Source organism: Nilaparvata lugens, chromosome 5, assembly GCF_014356525.2.
Source record: "Nilaparvata lugens isolate BPH chromosome 5, ASM1435652v1, whole genome shotgun sequence".
In the NCBI taxonomy this organism is placed as follows: domain Eukaryota; kingdom Metazoa; phylum Arthropoda; class Insecta; order Hemiptera; family Delphacidae; genus Nilaparvata; species Nilaparvata lugens.
In genome coordinates this window covers 21,573,987-21,591,064 of record NC_052508.1, presented here as the reverse complement: position 1 = coordinate 21,591,064, position 17,078 = coordinate 21,573,987, and the positions used below count along the sequence as shown (strand labels likewise).

General features: G+C 33.7%; 1 protein-coding gene across 1 annotated transcript; it reads right to left on the bottom strand.

Annotated features, from left to right (window-relative positions):
- Window positions 1-1,482: 1,482 nt before the first annotated feature.
- On the bottom strand, window positions 1,483-16,738 carry LOC120351580. The gene is made up of 4 exons (XM_039429416.1): window positions 15,461-16,738; window positions 14,873-15,058; window positions 3,928-4,215; window positions 1,483-1,779 (listed from the first exon to the last, which is right to left on the bottom strand). Exons 1-4 carry the CDS (start codon window positions 16,619-16,621, stop codon window positions 1,483-1,485), a joined length of 1,932 nt encoding a protein of 643 aa, XP_039285350.1. The 5' UTR covers window positions 16,622-16,738.
- Window positions 16,739-17,078: the final 340 nt, after the last annotated feature.

Here is a 17,078-nt window from a genome sequence, read left to right as displayed (position 1 = left end):
AGCAACACCTGGGTATCAATCACCCACCTCTGAAGCTACTCAGGGTGTACGAGATAGAGCTCTCAAAGGTGTCACATGTTTAAGAAAACCCTTCCAAGTTTTTCATCTTCTTGGTCTAATAACTTTCTAAAGGTTGATTGAAAAAATCCGTGCTAATCATGATACAGCACCGTATTCTCTTCAAATTCATGTATTATTTCATCATTTTACACATCTTCCCACAATTGTTGCAGCCATTGTAGTGTTGAGTGTAAAATATTCAGTTCAACAATAGATCAATTGACAGCGAAATTTGAAGGGAATGTTTGGAACACAATTTTTGATTTTGCAGCTCTGTTTAGACTACTCAGAAGATGAACATATCACAAGTTCTCATCCCTACCCCTTGTGCTTAAGGGATGAGGGTGGTTTGAAAGTTGCTTTTTTTAATTTCTGGCTTATACGCATGTATCTTGAGAACAATGCATTTCAGCGACATCACTAACTGAACAAAAATGAAGCTAGATAAATTTCCTACAAGCTTTGTTCAGTGAGGTTTTGTGATATCTCCTTTAGATTTCGAGATATTCGCTTTTCAAAATGTGAAATCTCCAATTTTTATCTTACGTACATAACTGTTATATACAAAATTAAAGCTTACATAATTTCCATGGATATTATCTCACAACTTTTTCTATTATCCATATATCTTTTCTAGTTTTCGAGATATCCGCTCTTGAAAGTGTGACATTTTTGAAAAAAAAACATGTTTGCCTCCATTTTTTTCTATTTTTGCTCTTGTAACTTTTCAAGAATCGATGGGGAAAATCCATGCTGATTATGAGCTTATAGAGCATTGAATTCTCTTTAATAGTTAAATCAACTGAGAAGGTGATTGGGTTTTAAAAAAAGACAGATCTTCACGTTGCGAGCTCGATGTTGACTGCCTCTCGACAATTCATTTATTGCAAGCTGCTCTACTATCTTATATTAGATAAGATAGTAAGAGGTGGAGATAGTAAGAGATAAGAGGTGGATAGTAAGGGGTGGAGATAGTAGGAGATAAGAGATAGTAAGACGTAATAGGTGGGGAAGCCGGCAGCTCGCCTAACTCCTCCCCCCCCCCCACCAGTCACTACCATCTCTAAGATTCACAAAACAAAATACATAAGTTTACAAACGAGGATATGAACAAGAGAAAAGAGGAAAAACAACAAAAAAATTATCTTCTGTGATTGTCATGTGAATGTTTTTTCAATCTCTTGATTTGCTACATATGAACTATTTCATGTCACGATGACACATCATTCACCTTCTTGAACATTAAACGATTCCGTGGTAGTAGAGCCTGAACCACATACGGACCCACAAATCGTTGATCAGTTTTCTCCTTATGTAGTGATTCTTTTTAAACACCTTGTCTCCAACTTGAATCTTCCTTTCAATTTCTTCTGCTTTTGTATTATAATGTGTGACTCTAACAAGTTTGTCGTCACATATTTTCTATCTGACTGGTTCCTGCACTTCCTGATGATCCTTCAATTCTAAAGGTGTAACTCCCATGGTCGAGTGTATGCTATTATTGTAGGCAAATATCGCTTCCTTGCCTGCGATAAGCTTATCTGCTTCCAGGAGATGTAGATGTTCCGTCAGTGTACTGTGCAATCTTTCTATCATCCCATGAGGTCGCGTGTGTCCCGATGTTGTGTAGTGACTCTCAATTCCATATTCTTGAAGTACGGCTTTTACATGGTTGTTGCAGAACTCTTTTCCGCGATCCATAACTAATTCGTGGGGAGTCTGATATAATCCAAACAATTGTATTAAATTCACAACTAGACAGTTAGCTGTTTTATTCTTGAGTGGCCAAGCAGTTGCCAATTTGGTGAATCGATCGATTGAAGTGAGATATTTCTCTTTATTATAATGGAATAGGTCCACCTCTACAGTATGGAAAGATCGTTCGGGTGTTGGGGATAACTGTAATGGTGTTTTTTAGGGTGTTCTATCATATTTAACTTGCTCACATGTCACACATCGACTTAGAATATCACTAACTGTTTTTATCATATTCAGCCAAAAGTATTGTCTTTAAAGTGTTCAACTGTTTCCCTCACTCCTCGATGATTTGTTCTCCCTGTATAATATTGTCTAATAATATCATTTTGACGTTCCTTATCCTCCACCGTTTCTACTTTTTTGGTGCACTTAATCATTTTCATATCTCTATTTCATTCAACACCCTTATAGAGCTCTTTGATCTTTTCCACAAATAGCTGGTCTTCTGAGTCATACGTAATATATTTTCCCTTGTGTTGTCAACTGTCTAATTGTACTGCTAAGTTCATTATCTACGTTTCCGGTGGTATACTAATTGTCATATTTCTAATAGGGCCGTACCTATGTATTTGTGTTTCAATAATTCCTTCTTCTTTTTTCTTTAGAATGAGTTGATTCCGCTTATTATTGATGATGTCATGTAATACCTCCATTTCATTCCGTTCAATCCTTTCGTCAGCATCCAATAATTCCATGTCAAATGATGCTGGGCTCCACTCGTTCGTCGCCGGTTCTCTCAAATATTGGTCAATAAAATTTCCCTCCTCTGAATCAACTGACAAAGGGTTGATGTTTCTTGATAAACAATCTGCGACTACATTATCAATTCCTTTGATATGCTTGATTTTAAAATTATACACCGCTAATTTCTCCTTCCACTTTGTTATTCTTGCTGAAGTTTCTTTCAACTTATCTACCCAGAGTAATGACATGATCTGTTAGCAATTCGAACTCATTACCATATAGATAAGGACGAAAATTCTCTACACACCATACAATGCCAAATAATTCTCTCTCAATAGTACTATAACGTCTTTCAGCTGGTATTGATTTCCTACTAGCAAAGGCAACGGGTCTATCCCCCTGTGATAAAACTCCACCGATGGCCTCCATGCTGGCGTCTGTTGTCAGTGTGAAAGGTTTCTGTAGATCAGGGAAATTGAGTACCGGAGCTGTACAGATCGCTTCCTTACACTTTGCAACTGCATCCTTCACATCACCTGTTATTTCAAATTTGATTCCTTTTTTAAGTAGTTTTGTTAACACTTCCGTCATCTGGGCGAAATTTTTTATAAACTTCCGATAATAACCCAACCTTAAAAGGTTCTTACTTCTTTTACGTTTTTAGGTATTGGTATTTCCTTGATCGCACTCACTTTACTATCATCCGGTCTCACTCCACTTTCCGATATAATATGTCCAATGAATCTTACTTCTGACTGACACAGCTTGGATTTCTCCTTTGAGACTTTTAATCCAAATTCTCTTATTCGTTTGAAGAGTAATTTCTAATGTTTTTCGTGTGTTTCAAGACTTTTACTGAAAACTACTATGTCGTCCGTATAGATTTGGATTGCGTTTTCATCCAATCCTTCAAGAAATTCGTCCATAAGCCGTGTAATGTATTTAAAATTTTGGATAGATGTAAAAATCCCTAGCTGAAGTACAAATACGAGGGCAAATCAAATATAAACGGGATTTTATTTTGAAATGAAAATTATTTATTGATAAATGAATGACAAATATAAATTACTTTTCTACATAGTCTCCTGCTTTAAAAATACATTTTTCCCAGCGAGTGGGAAGGTTTTTTATCCCAGCATCGTAGAAGGAAGCTGATTGTGTCACGAGCCAATTGCGCACGAACTCCTTCACGCCCTCGTCATCTTCAAATCGTTGCCCTCCTAGAGCTTCTTTAAGCGGCCCAAACAAATGAAAATCGCAGGGCGATAGGTCTGGACTGTAGGGAGGATGTTCCAGTTGAGTCCAGTGCATTTCTTCCAGTTTTGAGACGGTTAGAGCTGCAGTATGGGGCCTTGCGTTGTCGTGAAGGAGGATAACCTTTCAAATCGATTGGTCTCGTCTTTTGCGATGATATGCATCCCTCACCTTGGTCAGCAGCTCGCAGTAGTAAGCAGCATTAATTGTGCGTCGCTCGTGCAAAAAAACAATGAGCAAAATGCCTCGCCGGTCGAAGAAGATGGTTGAAAGGACCTTGCCAGCTGACAGTCGAGTCTTGGCTTTCACAGGGGCTGCCTCCCCTTTCTTCCGCCACTCCATACTGGCTTGTTTTGACTCCGGAGTGTAGTGGTGGACCCACGTCTCGTCACAGGTGACGATCCGACTCAGGAATGTCTCCCCTTCTTCCGTGAACCTTGCTGCATGTCTCTGACAGATCTTTGAAAAATTTCCGTCGCTGGAACTCCTTCACAAGCAAGAAATTTTATAATAATACGTTGCGCAGTGGAAGGGTGCACTTGTTGCTCCGACATCGTGATTGTAACTGAAAAACTGGCTGGAAGTGTGGGACGACTGGCTCTACCCACTCCTAGTGACCCCACCCAAGCGTACTAGCAGCGCGGTCCCAGTCCTACCAACGGTAGACGCTCAGGAACAAAAATCCCGTTTATATTTGATTTGCCTGATAGGTCTGAGTAAAGTAACTGGCTAATATCGCCAATGAGATAACAATAAAGATTAGATAGCATCAGCTTGTTCTGGCTAAATGGTACAAAAACCTAAAAAGGAATTGAAATAAATTTTGCTAATATATAATATATTAAATAAATTTTTTGAAGATTGAGGTTAGGTATATACATTCAGTGATCAGCGACCTAACGATCGACCGAGCCATGCAACGTAGAATCTGACCAGACACCTTGGCAGAGATCTATTGCAGCAAAACGGTATGCAATTTGAAAGAACAAATGGTCACGTGGCTAACTATTAGGAAGCATGAAATAAATAGTAGTATATAGAATATTAACTAGCATGTAGAGAGCATACTTAAAAAACCTAATAAAAATAATTAAGTGTATCCAGGAAATAGGAGATTACCAAGCACATGAATACTGAAACAATTTGCATGAACCAATCGCATAGTGGCAATTAATAGGCGGCAATAGTATGCCAATTCAAAAATATTTATGTATATTTCTATAAATGATTGGGATTTATGTAAAAATGTTATATAGTCTATGTTAAGGATATGGCTCGAAGGCAAAGAAATTATTAAACATACAACCTAAGTAATAATTTAATAATTTAGTATGGTCTATTTGAACCTTAAATGGCGGAGGACTAGGATATTCAAATTTTATGTAAATTTGAAAGTCGGAAATAAGAATTGTAAAATTGAGAAAGGAGAACCATCTCTCGCCTGCCAAATGCCACCATGAGAGGACCCTAAATATTTTAGAGCGTAATACCTTACTATAACTTGTAAAAGCTAAAGTTAGATTGAATTATTAAATTTCTTGAAAGACTTTGTGATGCTCTTATAAAGCAGAAGTCATTTTCAATTTCAAATAATTTTTGTAACCCCTTGGAAGAGACGATTCCGGCTACCATAGTCCAGGACCACCAGGAGTTGGATCGACATCAGCAGCTTATAAGAAGATTTCGACACGTGAGTGAAAAAATTGAATTAGTGATGGGCGCCCTTAGTGCTTCGGATTACCTAATAATCAAAGCTAGCTCGTCGAAAGGGTTTTCTTATAAATTAAGAATTTAATAAAAAATACTTGCACAAGTAAATATAGTATTAAAGGTATTTTATTAAAGGAATAATGAAGCAGTACATTTCAGAAAATTCTAATAAATCAAAGAAGTATAAAATCTAGGCTATTAAAACATATTCATATGATCTTTAATTTTTGCAATAATTTGCGATAGTTTGTTGTAGCTCTAATTCACTAGATGAATTGCTCTATTTATTCCATCAGGTGCCGAATCTTGCACCCTGAGATAAAATATATATTCAATACAAAGAAATCTACTAGGTACTAGAGAATTTAATATATATATATATATTTGGATTATTGGTTGCCAATTTATCAAGCTGATTTAAGGAACCTATTTTTTAATAGAATTGTCCAAGTCGACAAGTATTAGCAAGCTCATATCGCAGCTACATGCAAAAGGATGCATATGATTTTAAAATAAAGGCACATGGTAATGTTTCGTGCTATAAATCTAGAGTATAATGTTTAGCCTGTGATATTTTACTGATTTCAATTATTGTTCTATTTTTATATTATATATTTTTTATCGCTCTTTATATTTTTTGCCTTGATCTATTTTTTTTGCAATATTTGTTAATATATGTATCAAATTGTTTATGGTGTGCAATTTATTTTAATTCCTCAACACTATAGGATAAGTATCATATATATATATATATATATATATATATATATATATATATATATATATATATATATATATATATATTTATTTATTTATTCAATGAATTACAAGAATTATAGGGGAAGCTCATACCTGGGCCTATAAAGATTTTTATGAGACTGTATCCTATTAAAAAACCACGACCTAATTTTTATAATTATATCAAATATTTCATGCTCTACCGACTGATGCCAAGCAGGAGGCTAATCGTTATTTAAATATAAAGAATAACGTCAGAGCCGCTGAAAGGTCGCTGGAGCATTTTTGAAGCCAAAAGGCATGTGAGTGAATTCATAGTGTCCTCTTTCGTAACTGAATGCTGTTTTTTCCATATCACGAGGATTAATTTTAATCTGATGATATCCAGCTTTTAAATCAAATGTGCTGAACACTCTAGCACCGGACATTCTGTCCAACATATCCTCTAGTCTCGGTAATGGGTATCTTTCTAACGTTGTTCGTTTATTCAATTCACGAAAATCCACGATCACCCTGAATTTAGGTTCCTTTCCAGGCTCAACTTTCTTTGGAACTACCCATAAAGGACTGCAATACTGTGACACTGAATTCTGTATTATTCCTTGTTCTTTCATTTCGTGAATGTGTTCTTTTATTATATTCCTCATTGCATGGGGTTATCTGCGAGGTTTGACATATACCGGTACAATTGAATTTAGTTCGATATTGAATGTTGCACTCTCCCTGTAGTCGTTAAGGGTTGGCCCTCTTCATATAATGTGTCTCCAAATTCACACAACACACGTTCTGCAATATTCTCTCCTTCTTCTCGAATAACACATCCCATTAGATAATGTTCTTCCTTAGATAATTGTTCAGTGGTGTGATAAATAAAAAACAAGAACAGAATCCTTGGTTAAAAACAATATCAAGCAATTGGTTGAAAATAAAAATCTCACATGGCAAAAATTGAAGAGAGATAGAAATAATGTGGAATTAAGGAATCAATTTAAAACACTCAGAAACGAACTGACAAATAAGATTCGTATAGAAAAAAGAAATTATTACCATAAATTGTTTTCTAAAAACTTTAATAACACAAAAAAACTTGAGAAATTGTCAATAAAAAACGAAAACCAACAATAATAGATTCAATAAAGAGTGATTTTAAAGTGATAGATGATAAAAGCATACAAGACTTGACAGAAAAATTTAAAACTTTTAATTTCAAATCAGCAATTGAGGACATCAATTATGGGATGATAGGACAAAAATTTGATTTAGCACATAGTTTTAATTAAGGAAATTATACAGTAGGAGAAAGATTAAGTATGAACTTCAAAAAGATGAACTTAGAATCACTCTATTGGGTCATTAATAAACTAAACAGGAAATCAGGACCAGGTCCAGACAAGATCAAACCACAGGATTTAATCAATAATGTATTTTACTTGAGATTGATATTGATACTTAGTCAACAGAATTGTTGAGACTGGAGTTATACCACCACTTATGAAGGTAATGCATCTTAGACCAATCTTCAAAAAAGGTTCAAAAAAAGATATGGGATGTTACAGGCCAGTGGGTTCGGTTTCAGTTTTCATGAAGATTCTTGAGCAATTCATAGGTGCACAATTGCAACAACATCTAAACATACATAGAATAATAAATGAGAGTCAATTTGATTTTATCCCCGGAAAATCGACAATTGATTTATTAGAGAATATGACAGGTGACATCAATAGATCTTCAAATGAAAATAAATTTGTTATAGCTGTAACAACCGTCCTGACAAGAGCTTTTGACATTGTTAATTATGAAAGCATGATTCAGAAATTGAAAAGAATAGGTGTTGGAGGCAAACTACTAAGGTTATTCAGTAATTATTTCGTGGATAGAACTCTGCAAATTGGAATAGGTACCTACATCAGTAGCAGTTATGAACAATCATGCGGAATGATTCAGGGTAGCATACTATCACCGATTTTATTCAATATTTATGTAAACGATTTCGCAAGCCTGAAATTTAAAAGTAAAGTTATGCAATATGCTGATGATATTATTTTATATATAATACATAAAGATTTAGGATCAGTTAGGTTTAATGCAGAAAGATCTGGATTTGGCAATTAAATATTTCTTTAATAATAGTTTAAAAATAAATTCACAAAAGACTAAAGTAATAGTATTCAGAAATCAGAGACTTAATGTCAATGAGAATCAATTTGATAAGTTGATTGGTCATAAAGCAGAATGTCTAGATAATCCACACATGAACGGATGTGATTGTCAAAAACTTGATTTTTGTGACAGCTTAAAACATTTGGGAATAATAATTGATGATGATATGAGATTCAGATCCCATAATAAATCACTTTTAAAAATAATGAGAGCTGCTCTTTATAAATGTTCAAGAATAAGCTATCACTTTCCCATTACTACTAAAAGAATGATCTACTACTCAATGGTGCAGAGTACTCTCTTCTACGGAATCACCATCCATTATTCAGCACCCAAATATATAAAACATGTGAGATTGTGCTCTGTGCCCTTGGAGGGTTACTTCTCATGATAGAACAATGCTATTAGTATTTATAAGAGCATTCTCTTAATTCCCTCTTTTGCGAATAAAATTCACAAAAAATTAAGGCCGTCCGGCTCGCAAAATTACTGGGTTCAAACCTCAGCTCTAGCTCAGTGGTAGAAACATGAATATTATAAATACAAGTAATTACCATAAGGTTCAATGACCAGTGATTGACAATTCTTACCGCTGCTTCAGTGAAGTTCTTGAAGAATACCAGTGAGGAAATTAAAAGAATATTTGATGACTGATTATCAGTAACCATGTACCAATAGAGAATAATCAGGACCAACTATAGTTGTTTCTAGTTGATTCTTAAAACGCTCGTCGTGAATACAAGTATTCACCAATATACCCTTTCAAAATTCCTTAGAACTTACAACGCCAGTTCTTGAAGCTCTCTGGATCCTTATATGATATAACTGGAACCTTATTAATATAATTTTTCAATATACTTGTTCTGGCTGATAAAATGAATATCATCAAAGGATGATAAATATTGAGTGCTCTGAATAAGATTAATATCACTTGATTCAATAATTTTAAGTGCTGCTAAATATTTGTTGACATTAAAACAGCTCAAACTGTATATCACGAGATGAACTAGGATAAAATAAATTTCTACGATTTGTATGCTGACTAAAAACACAAAATATATTCCCATGAAAAATATGTGCATAAAATATTCAATATATCTATAATTCACTTAAATAATCTATTTCAAAAATCTGAATAATTATCACAGGCTTTGCTAATATTCACAATAGTGAGTTTCAAATTCATAAATACATTATATTTAATACTAGTACTTTGACTTCCAATCAATACAAAATTCTGCAAATAAAAACCTGTTCGGTCTATAGGTTTGATATACTATACTTGGTTCAATTAATAAATTTATAATTAATAAATTAATATTCAAACATGAGATCTCAGGGATTTGTATGAATTCGGGCCGTGCGTGGAAGTAAGCTTCCTACATATATTAAATAAATTTATAAAATGTTCTTATGGACTATGTGATATTGTTCAACACGTGGTGACTTTTTATTTTAATTCTAATTAATTGGAATAGCGCTTTTTGTTTTAATAATTACCCCCACTGGACGTAGAAAAAACGAGCTCGTTGAATTATCACTCACTGAATTGAAGTTCTAGACGTTCTCGTGGATTGAATTAATTATTTCCAATAATTAATTGGGTAGGCTCCTTTTTGTCACTGCTGGGCTAACGCGTGATCCAGATTTTTATAAGTTTCTTTCGAATTAAAGCTATTTTTATGGGAATCTTTACAAATTACGAACTCCTTGACAGCACTGAGTTCACAGATAATTAACATTTAACACAAATACATTACATTTAAAGAAGGGTTTGGCTTAATAGTTCATTAAAAATTTTTAAAAGGAAGAAGAAAAAACCCTAAACTCCATGTGCATCCTCTCGGGTCGGGATCTTAAGCCAGAAGAAGGAGGTTTTTAGAAAAATTTGCCTCTTCCAAGAATAATTCTGTAAGCTACTCTCTGATTGGCCTTCAATTTAATAGACTCAATACAATTGGTTGCCTTGGGAATCAGGGCTTCCTCGGCTTTATAATAGAAAAAATTAAATAAAAAAGAATTCTTATACAAATGTATGGAGTGTTTATCTTAAATTGATTTCATAAATAAATCCTAACATGCGATGTTACTACATTCATTCTTTATATGAGTTTTGTATACTCTTGATTTATCATGCTTTTTTTTAGATTATAATAAATATTTATACAAAAATAATGGGTGTCTGTATTTCTACACATCGACTTCCTTTAGTATGCATAACATATCCTTTATGAGTAAATTTTATATAATTCAACCTGTCATATGGGTTGATCGAATAATCAGCTGATTCGCTCAGTATTGATTCTAATAATTATCGATTTATCCAAGATCGACTAATTCTTTTCAAATGTAAACAAGTAACTCTAACCTCAATGTTCATGCATTTTATTTTTTATAATCCGCCAATAATAAGTAAGCCGCTTTATAACTTTTTGATCTTACCAATGGGTTCTCATAATTATTAAATCACAATTATACATGTTTTCTTATCATTTGTTGATAATGCTATTACTCCTAAGTTCAAACACAACTGACTGATTCAATATATCATAAAATGTCATGCCAGGATTTCATGCAAGCTGTAAGATTATTTCTAAAATAAAGAACTATTGATAAAGGACCAAAAATTTCGAATAAAAAAATAAAATGTATGTATTATTGTTGAAATTATTTATTATTTACGAAATTATATTATAATATCAAGTATTATTGTGAACAAACTAGGTCATAGCATGAACATTATATTACTGATAAGAGCAGCAGAAATTAATTATAACAGTTTCGAACATAATAAAAATTGTATAGGAATATTAAATTATTAATTATTGTTTCAACTGAACCACATGGTGAATGAATCTCTTTGGCAAGTCTAAGCCAATCATATAGCATAGAAATAGCACCAAAAGGGTGATCGTTTGAAAACATCATATGTTAATCTGTTATCAGACAACAAACCTGCCTTATCATATATGCTAGCGCATGTACACTGTATAGAGGAACTCTATCTAGAGAATTAAGTAGTTTAAAGAATTATACAAATCAAATTATTATTGTAATTAAAGGAATTATATTTTACTGCTTGCCACTGACGTCATGCCTACGTCATAATCATCCTACCAATGGCAAATTTTCATGCAAATTAATTACACAGAGATTCTCAGAGAAAAGGTTCTAGCCAAAAGGCCTAGAAAAAGACAGTCACTTCCCTTTTGAAATCCTCACCAGTAAGAACTCGTTAAAGTTACCAAGACCTATTTGTGAAATTTTTGTTCGATTTTATATGTTTTATCTGTGAGCCAATATTTTCAGCCATTTTTTTTTGTTATTTGTGAATTTGTTTCATCAATCGATAATTCAAGAGTTTAAAGTTCAATTATCCCCTAATTAATTTGTTGAAGGAGATATTTTAATTAAAAATTCCACACGTGCTGAGACCAAAGCCTGGACCGCCACCGATCAAACGAATTTTATCCAAAGAAAAAACCACGACCGCCAAGGAGTTTCACGTGAGTTTTAAAATTTAAAGGGGCCCCAATCTATGCTTCAAAAAATATTACAGTGCAGAAAAATAAATTTTTTCTTTGTCAAATTAATAGCCACGCTGACAAGCGCTTATTAATTATTAAGATACTAGATCTTATTCAATATAGAATTCATAGGAATTTGTAGTTGATTAACTGTCCTCTGCTGCCAGAACCACGACCCCGATCAAATTTGAAAAATATTTTATAATTTATTTTCACCATTACTTACAAACTGTTAAATTTTATCAATTGTATAATTCTGTTGAATCATGCATGGTATCATGCAAGTACCAGCACACTTTTGATCATTTGGTTAATGTTAAATTATTTTCAGTCTGTAATTCAAGCTTTATATCTGTACTGTCAAACTATATATTTTATTATATTATATTTCAATTTTGTCAATTCGTCTTCTGAGTTTGATTATTTCTTAAGCCTGTCAATTATTGTGTCTGACACATTCTATATTATCAAGAACCGAACAAATACGATCATTGAAATAATTGAATTAAGCTGGATATTGGAACAGATCTAAGTGGATGTAGTGTGTGGGGTCAGATCGGGATTATTTATTCTATGTCCTTACCTGCTCATGTATCAGCTTTTATCTGTTACCAACTTTGACTTAGGAGCAAATTCGTCAACTGTACGGCAGATGCAGCTGGAGATCATATAATTTCCTACAATAGAGCTTAAAGCCCGACAAGACTCTGTTCTCAAAGTATATTCCGAACGATATCTGGTCCCAGTACCCTATCTTAATCCTTCGGAACTTATTAGAGACACAGTCCCGTAAATTATCTACATCAGGATTTTTGCTCGACCTGTATGATTTTATATGTTAATTCATCACAGGTAATAGTTTTAAGATTTCCGTATTCAGTGTTTAGCAACTGCTACACTGCTTTTAAAAAATTTTATCACTATACAATCTGTCATAAGAAGAATCAAGGGTGAGCAAGTGTTTATGCCTCCCGCAATTCAGACAATTGTATCGAATCTTGTAGTGAATCGATCAGTCTGGTATTCAGTTAGCGTCCACGCACACATTCTCCAAATTTATAACCTCAATACTGGTGACTCAGTACAAGATTCACTATACGTGTGTGAGGCGTGTAAAATAACCGCTTCACATGATTTGCCGATGCAAAGCAAGGCATTTAAATACAGCACTACATGATTTGGCCAGTAACGTGGGACTATTTATATTCCACATCTGATTCTTTATATGTGTATCGACCTATCCTTGGAGGTGAGAGTGACTCCCCCAGGAAAAGCTTTACATGATTTGGCACCCAACGTGGGGCATTGATGAGGTGGATAATCGACTACGAGGATTATACAGTTGTTCAGTATACTGCAGCGCTGACAACGGGAAAATTTTTTGAAAAATTCATGATTGTGAATTTCATCAAATTTAATATCAACTGTTCACTGAGATATAAAATAGCAAGGCGTGCCATACACAATTGTTGAACAAAAGAATTGAACTCAGAATTTCATTATTGTTGTCATTTAAAAATTGATCATATTATAAGCCATAGGTATAAGAAACACCATAAGAAAGGTCATATTATTTTAAGAGCATTAGGTCTACACCAAAGCAGTTCATAGAAATTTACGGAAAGGAGGATTGAATTTATTTGCTACATTTTTAAAATTTGCTAAGGCATAAAGAGGGAAGAAAAACTGAATCACGGATATATTGTGGAATAATTCAAACAGAGCATCGCTGCTTTTTATAAAAATTTTTGCGAGAAATACTAGCCCTATATATAATTGCAGCAAGAACTTATAAGATTAAAATATTTATAATAATGAGAATAATAAATTATAATAGGCATACCTGCATTATCGCATATCCATTGTGTATCCTTTATGTTATCATCGTTTTATGTTGATGATATTGCTAATTTGATTCACTTCATCACTAATAATAATAATAATAATAATAGAATTTTATTGTCATTCAACATAATAACAGTTATAGACAACATCAAATCAGCTAGTCAATTATAGTCAGTCAACATAAACAACTTAGTCATAACATACAGACCTAACTCAACCACAACAGTAATATCATAAAATATGTATTATAACTATTAAAAAACGTGGTTTAGGTTTCCCTAATCAGGTTTAAAATATTCTATTTCATAGAATAGGATCTCTTACGTCTAAAAATTCATTTACTGAATAAAATGGGTTTTCAATCAACCAACTATATACCTTATTCCTGAACACTTGGAATGGTGCATCTATTAGATCATGTGGCAATTTATTAAACATTTTCACTCCAATTAAAACATAACTATTCTGTGACTTACCCAGTCTACAGAAAGGTGCATCGATATGTCTATTTCTCCTAGTATTATGAGAGTGTATATTACTTCTTAGATGATGTTTAGACGGGTTGTTTTTTGTGTATATGAGAACAGTAAATATGTAAAGGTTTATTATGGTCAATATTCTTGTTTCAACAAATAATGGTTTGCAGTGAGCCAATCTGTCAGAGTTTGTAATAATTCTGATAACTTTTTTTCTGAATTAATAGAAGATCCTGCACGTGTGCGCTATTTCCCCAGAATAGAAGCCCATATGAAAATAATAATACTCTGGAAGAACGCAAAATATGCAGACCTCACATATGACTTGGGGACGTAGTTCATCAAGTTTCTCAATAAGTAGACAACTCTGGACGGTTTAACACTGACATATCTGATATGTGGCTCCCATGTCAATTTGCCATCAACAAAAATACCCAAAAATTTTACACTACCAGTATCCAAATTGTTCTCCACAGGTGATTTTCTCAAACTAAAAAGATTTTCTTGGGTCTTACTCTCGTTTAGCAAAAAACCATTAGCTCTGAACCAAATTGAAACTTGTGATAAGGTGTTCTCAGCAACAGCTTGAAGGTCATTAAAGTTTGTGCAAACATTGAAAAATGTTGCATCGTCCGCATACAGTATGGAATGGGTATTCACACAGAGTGGCAAATCATTTATCATCAAAATAAACAATAAAGGCCCCAAAACTGACCCCTGTGGCACGCCACGCTTTATTTCATTTGTCTGAGATTTTTCTTTGCCAATGCATACTATTTGTCTGCGGTCGCTAAGGAATGACTCGAAAATGTTCCCAACCTTTCTTTCAATAATCCCATAATAAACCAGCTTACTCAGAAGCACATCAAATCACACAGGTGATTTTCTCAAACTAAAAAGATTTTCTTGGGTCTTACTCTCGTTTAGCAAAAAACCATTAGCTCTGAACCAAATTGAAACTTGTGATAAGGTGTTCTCAGCAACAGCTTGAAGGTCATTAAAGTTTGTGCAAACATTGAAAAATGTTGCATCGTCTGCATACAGTATGGAATGGGTATTCACACAGAGTGGCAAATCATTTATCATTAAAATAAACAATAAAGGCCCCAAAACTGACCCCTGTGGCACGCCACGCTTTATTTCATTTGTCTGAGATTTTTCTTTGCCAATGCATACTATTTGTCTGCGGTCGCTAAGGAATGACTCGAAAATGTTCCCAACCTTTCTTTCAATAATCCCATAATAAACCAGCTTACTCAGAAGCACATCATGATCCACGCAATCGAATGCTCGACTGAGGTCACATAGGGTAGCCTGAGCATAATTTCTCTCTTCAAAAGCCCTAAGCACCTGCTTCATTATGTCATCAATTGCATGGATAGTTGATTTACCCTTTCTGAATCCAAACTGTGCATCTGAGAGTATATTATGTTCTTTTAAGTAATTACAGACTTGGCTATGGATAATAGATTCTAAGACTTTCGATAAAATCGGAGTGAGGGATATTGGACGGTAACTAGATGCACTATTTTTGTCTCCCTTTTTATAGATAGGAACTACTCTCGACAATTTTAGTACTCTTGGAAATACACCTTCAATCAAACACCTGTTTATGCAATAAGTAAGAGGAAACGCTAAACAATGAATAATATTTTTAAGCATATTACTAGAGAGACCATAGATATCCAAACTGTCTGAAGATTTCAAATTTTTAACTATATTCAAAATTGTTTCTTGGCTAACCTCCTTGAAGATGAGATTTTCCTGTCGAGTTTGATTGTTACCATACCGAGTTAAAAGCTCCATTGCCGTCTCACTAGGCCTTATAATACTATCACATATTTCACTAACAGATTGTATACAGAAATTATTAAATTCATCTGGAGATATTCTTATGGACTCCTTATGTTTACTGTTGGCAACAGAATTTATTATATTCCATGCTGCCTTACATTTATTGTTTGAAGATTGAATATTTAACAAGTTATGCTCTTCCTTAGCATTATTTACAGCAAACTTATAATTTCTTCTGGATGTCAAGAACCTAGATTTCAACTCATCTGTTCCATAAATTCTATACATATAGGAATGCAATTCTAATTCATTTTTCATAGCTGCAAGTTGAGTAGTATACCATGCATTATTATTTTTAACATTACGCACACGAGAATTGACTTTAGACTTATGCATAGGAATATTAGATTCGAATAGATTCAATACAACATTGAAAAATTTATCAAAGACTACATCAGCTGAGCAATGTTTATTATTATTGAGCAAACTTTTCCAGTCATAACTTTTGAGAGCATTTTTAAAATTGAGAAATTTATTTTTTGTCATTGGTCTTGTGATGACAAACTTGGGCTCTCCACACTCACTGCTTGGTAACATTGAGCTAGCTCTATTCATTTTCAACCAAACTGAGTCATGATCCGAAAAAGCAAAAGAAGTTACATCCGAGCAAATTATATTCCTATCTACATTTGTAAATATATTGTCAAGACAGGCATCCTTTCTAGTTGCCTTACAGTTTGTAAAATTATGATTGAATTGTCTTAACAGATTTTTTAATTCTTTAGAAGTGCGTGTGTCTCTCGTAACATCAAAAGCCGCATTAGTATCTCCACCTACAATTATTATACTGTGATTTTTCCATCTAGGATTTAGGAAAAAATGGAACATATCTTCTAGTTTTACTAAAAATATTTGTGGATCACCGTTGGGTGATCGATAAAGAGTTATTACAACAATTTTTAATTCTCTTAAATAGACAGCTGCTGCCTCAAAGTGGAGCTCACTACAAAAAGAAACTAAATCTAATCTGCTACATTTATCCACCAATGCTTTATTAATATAAATTGCCACA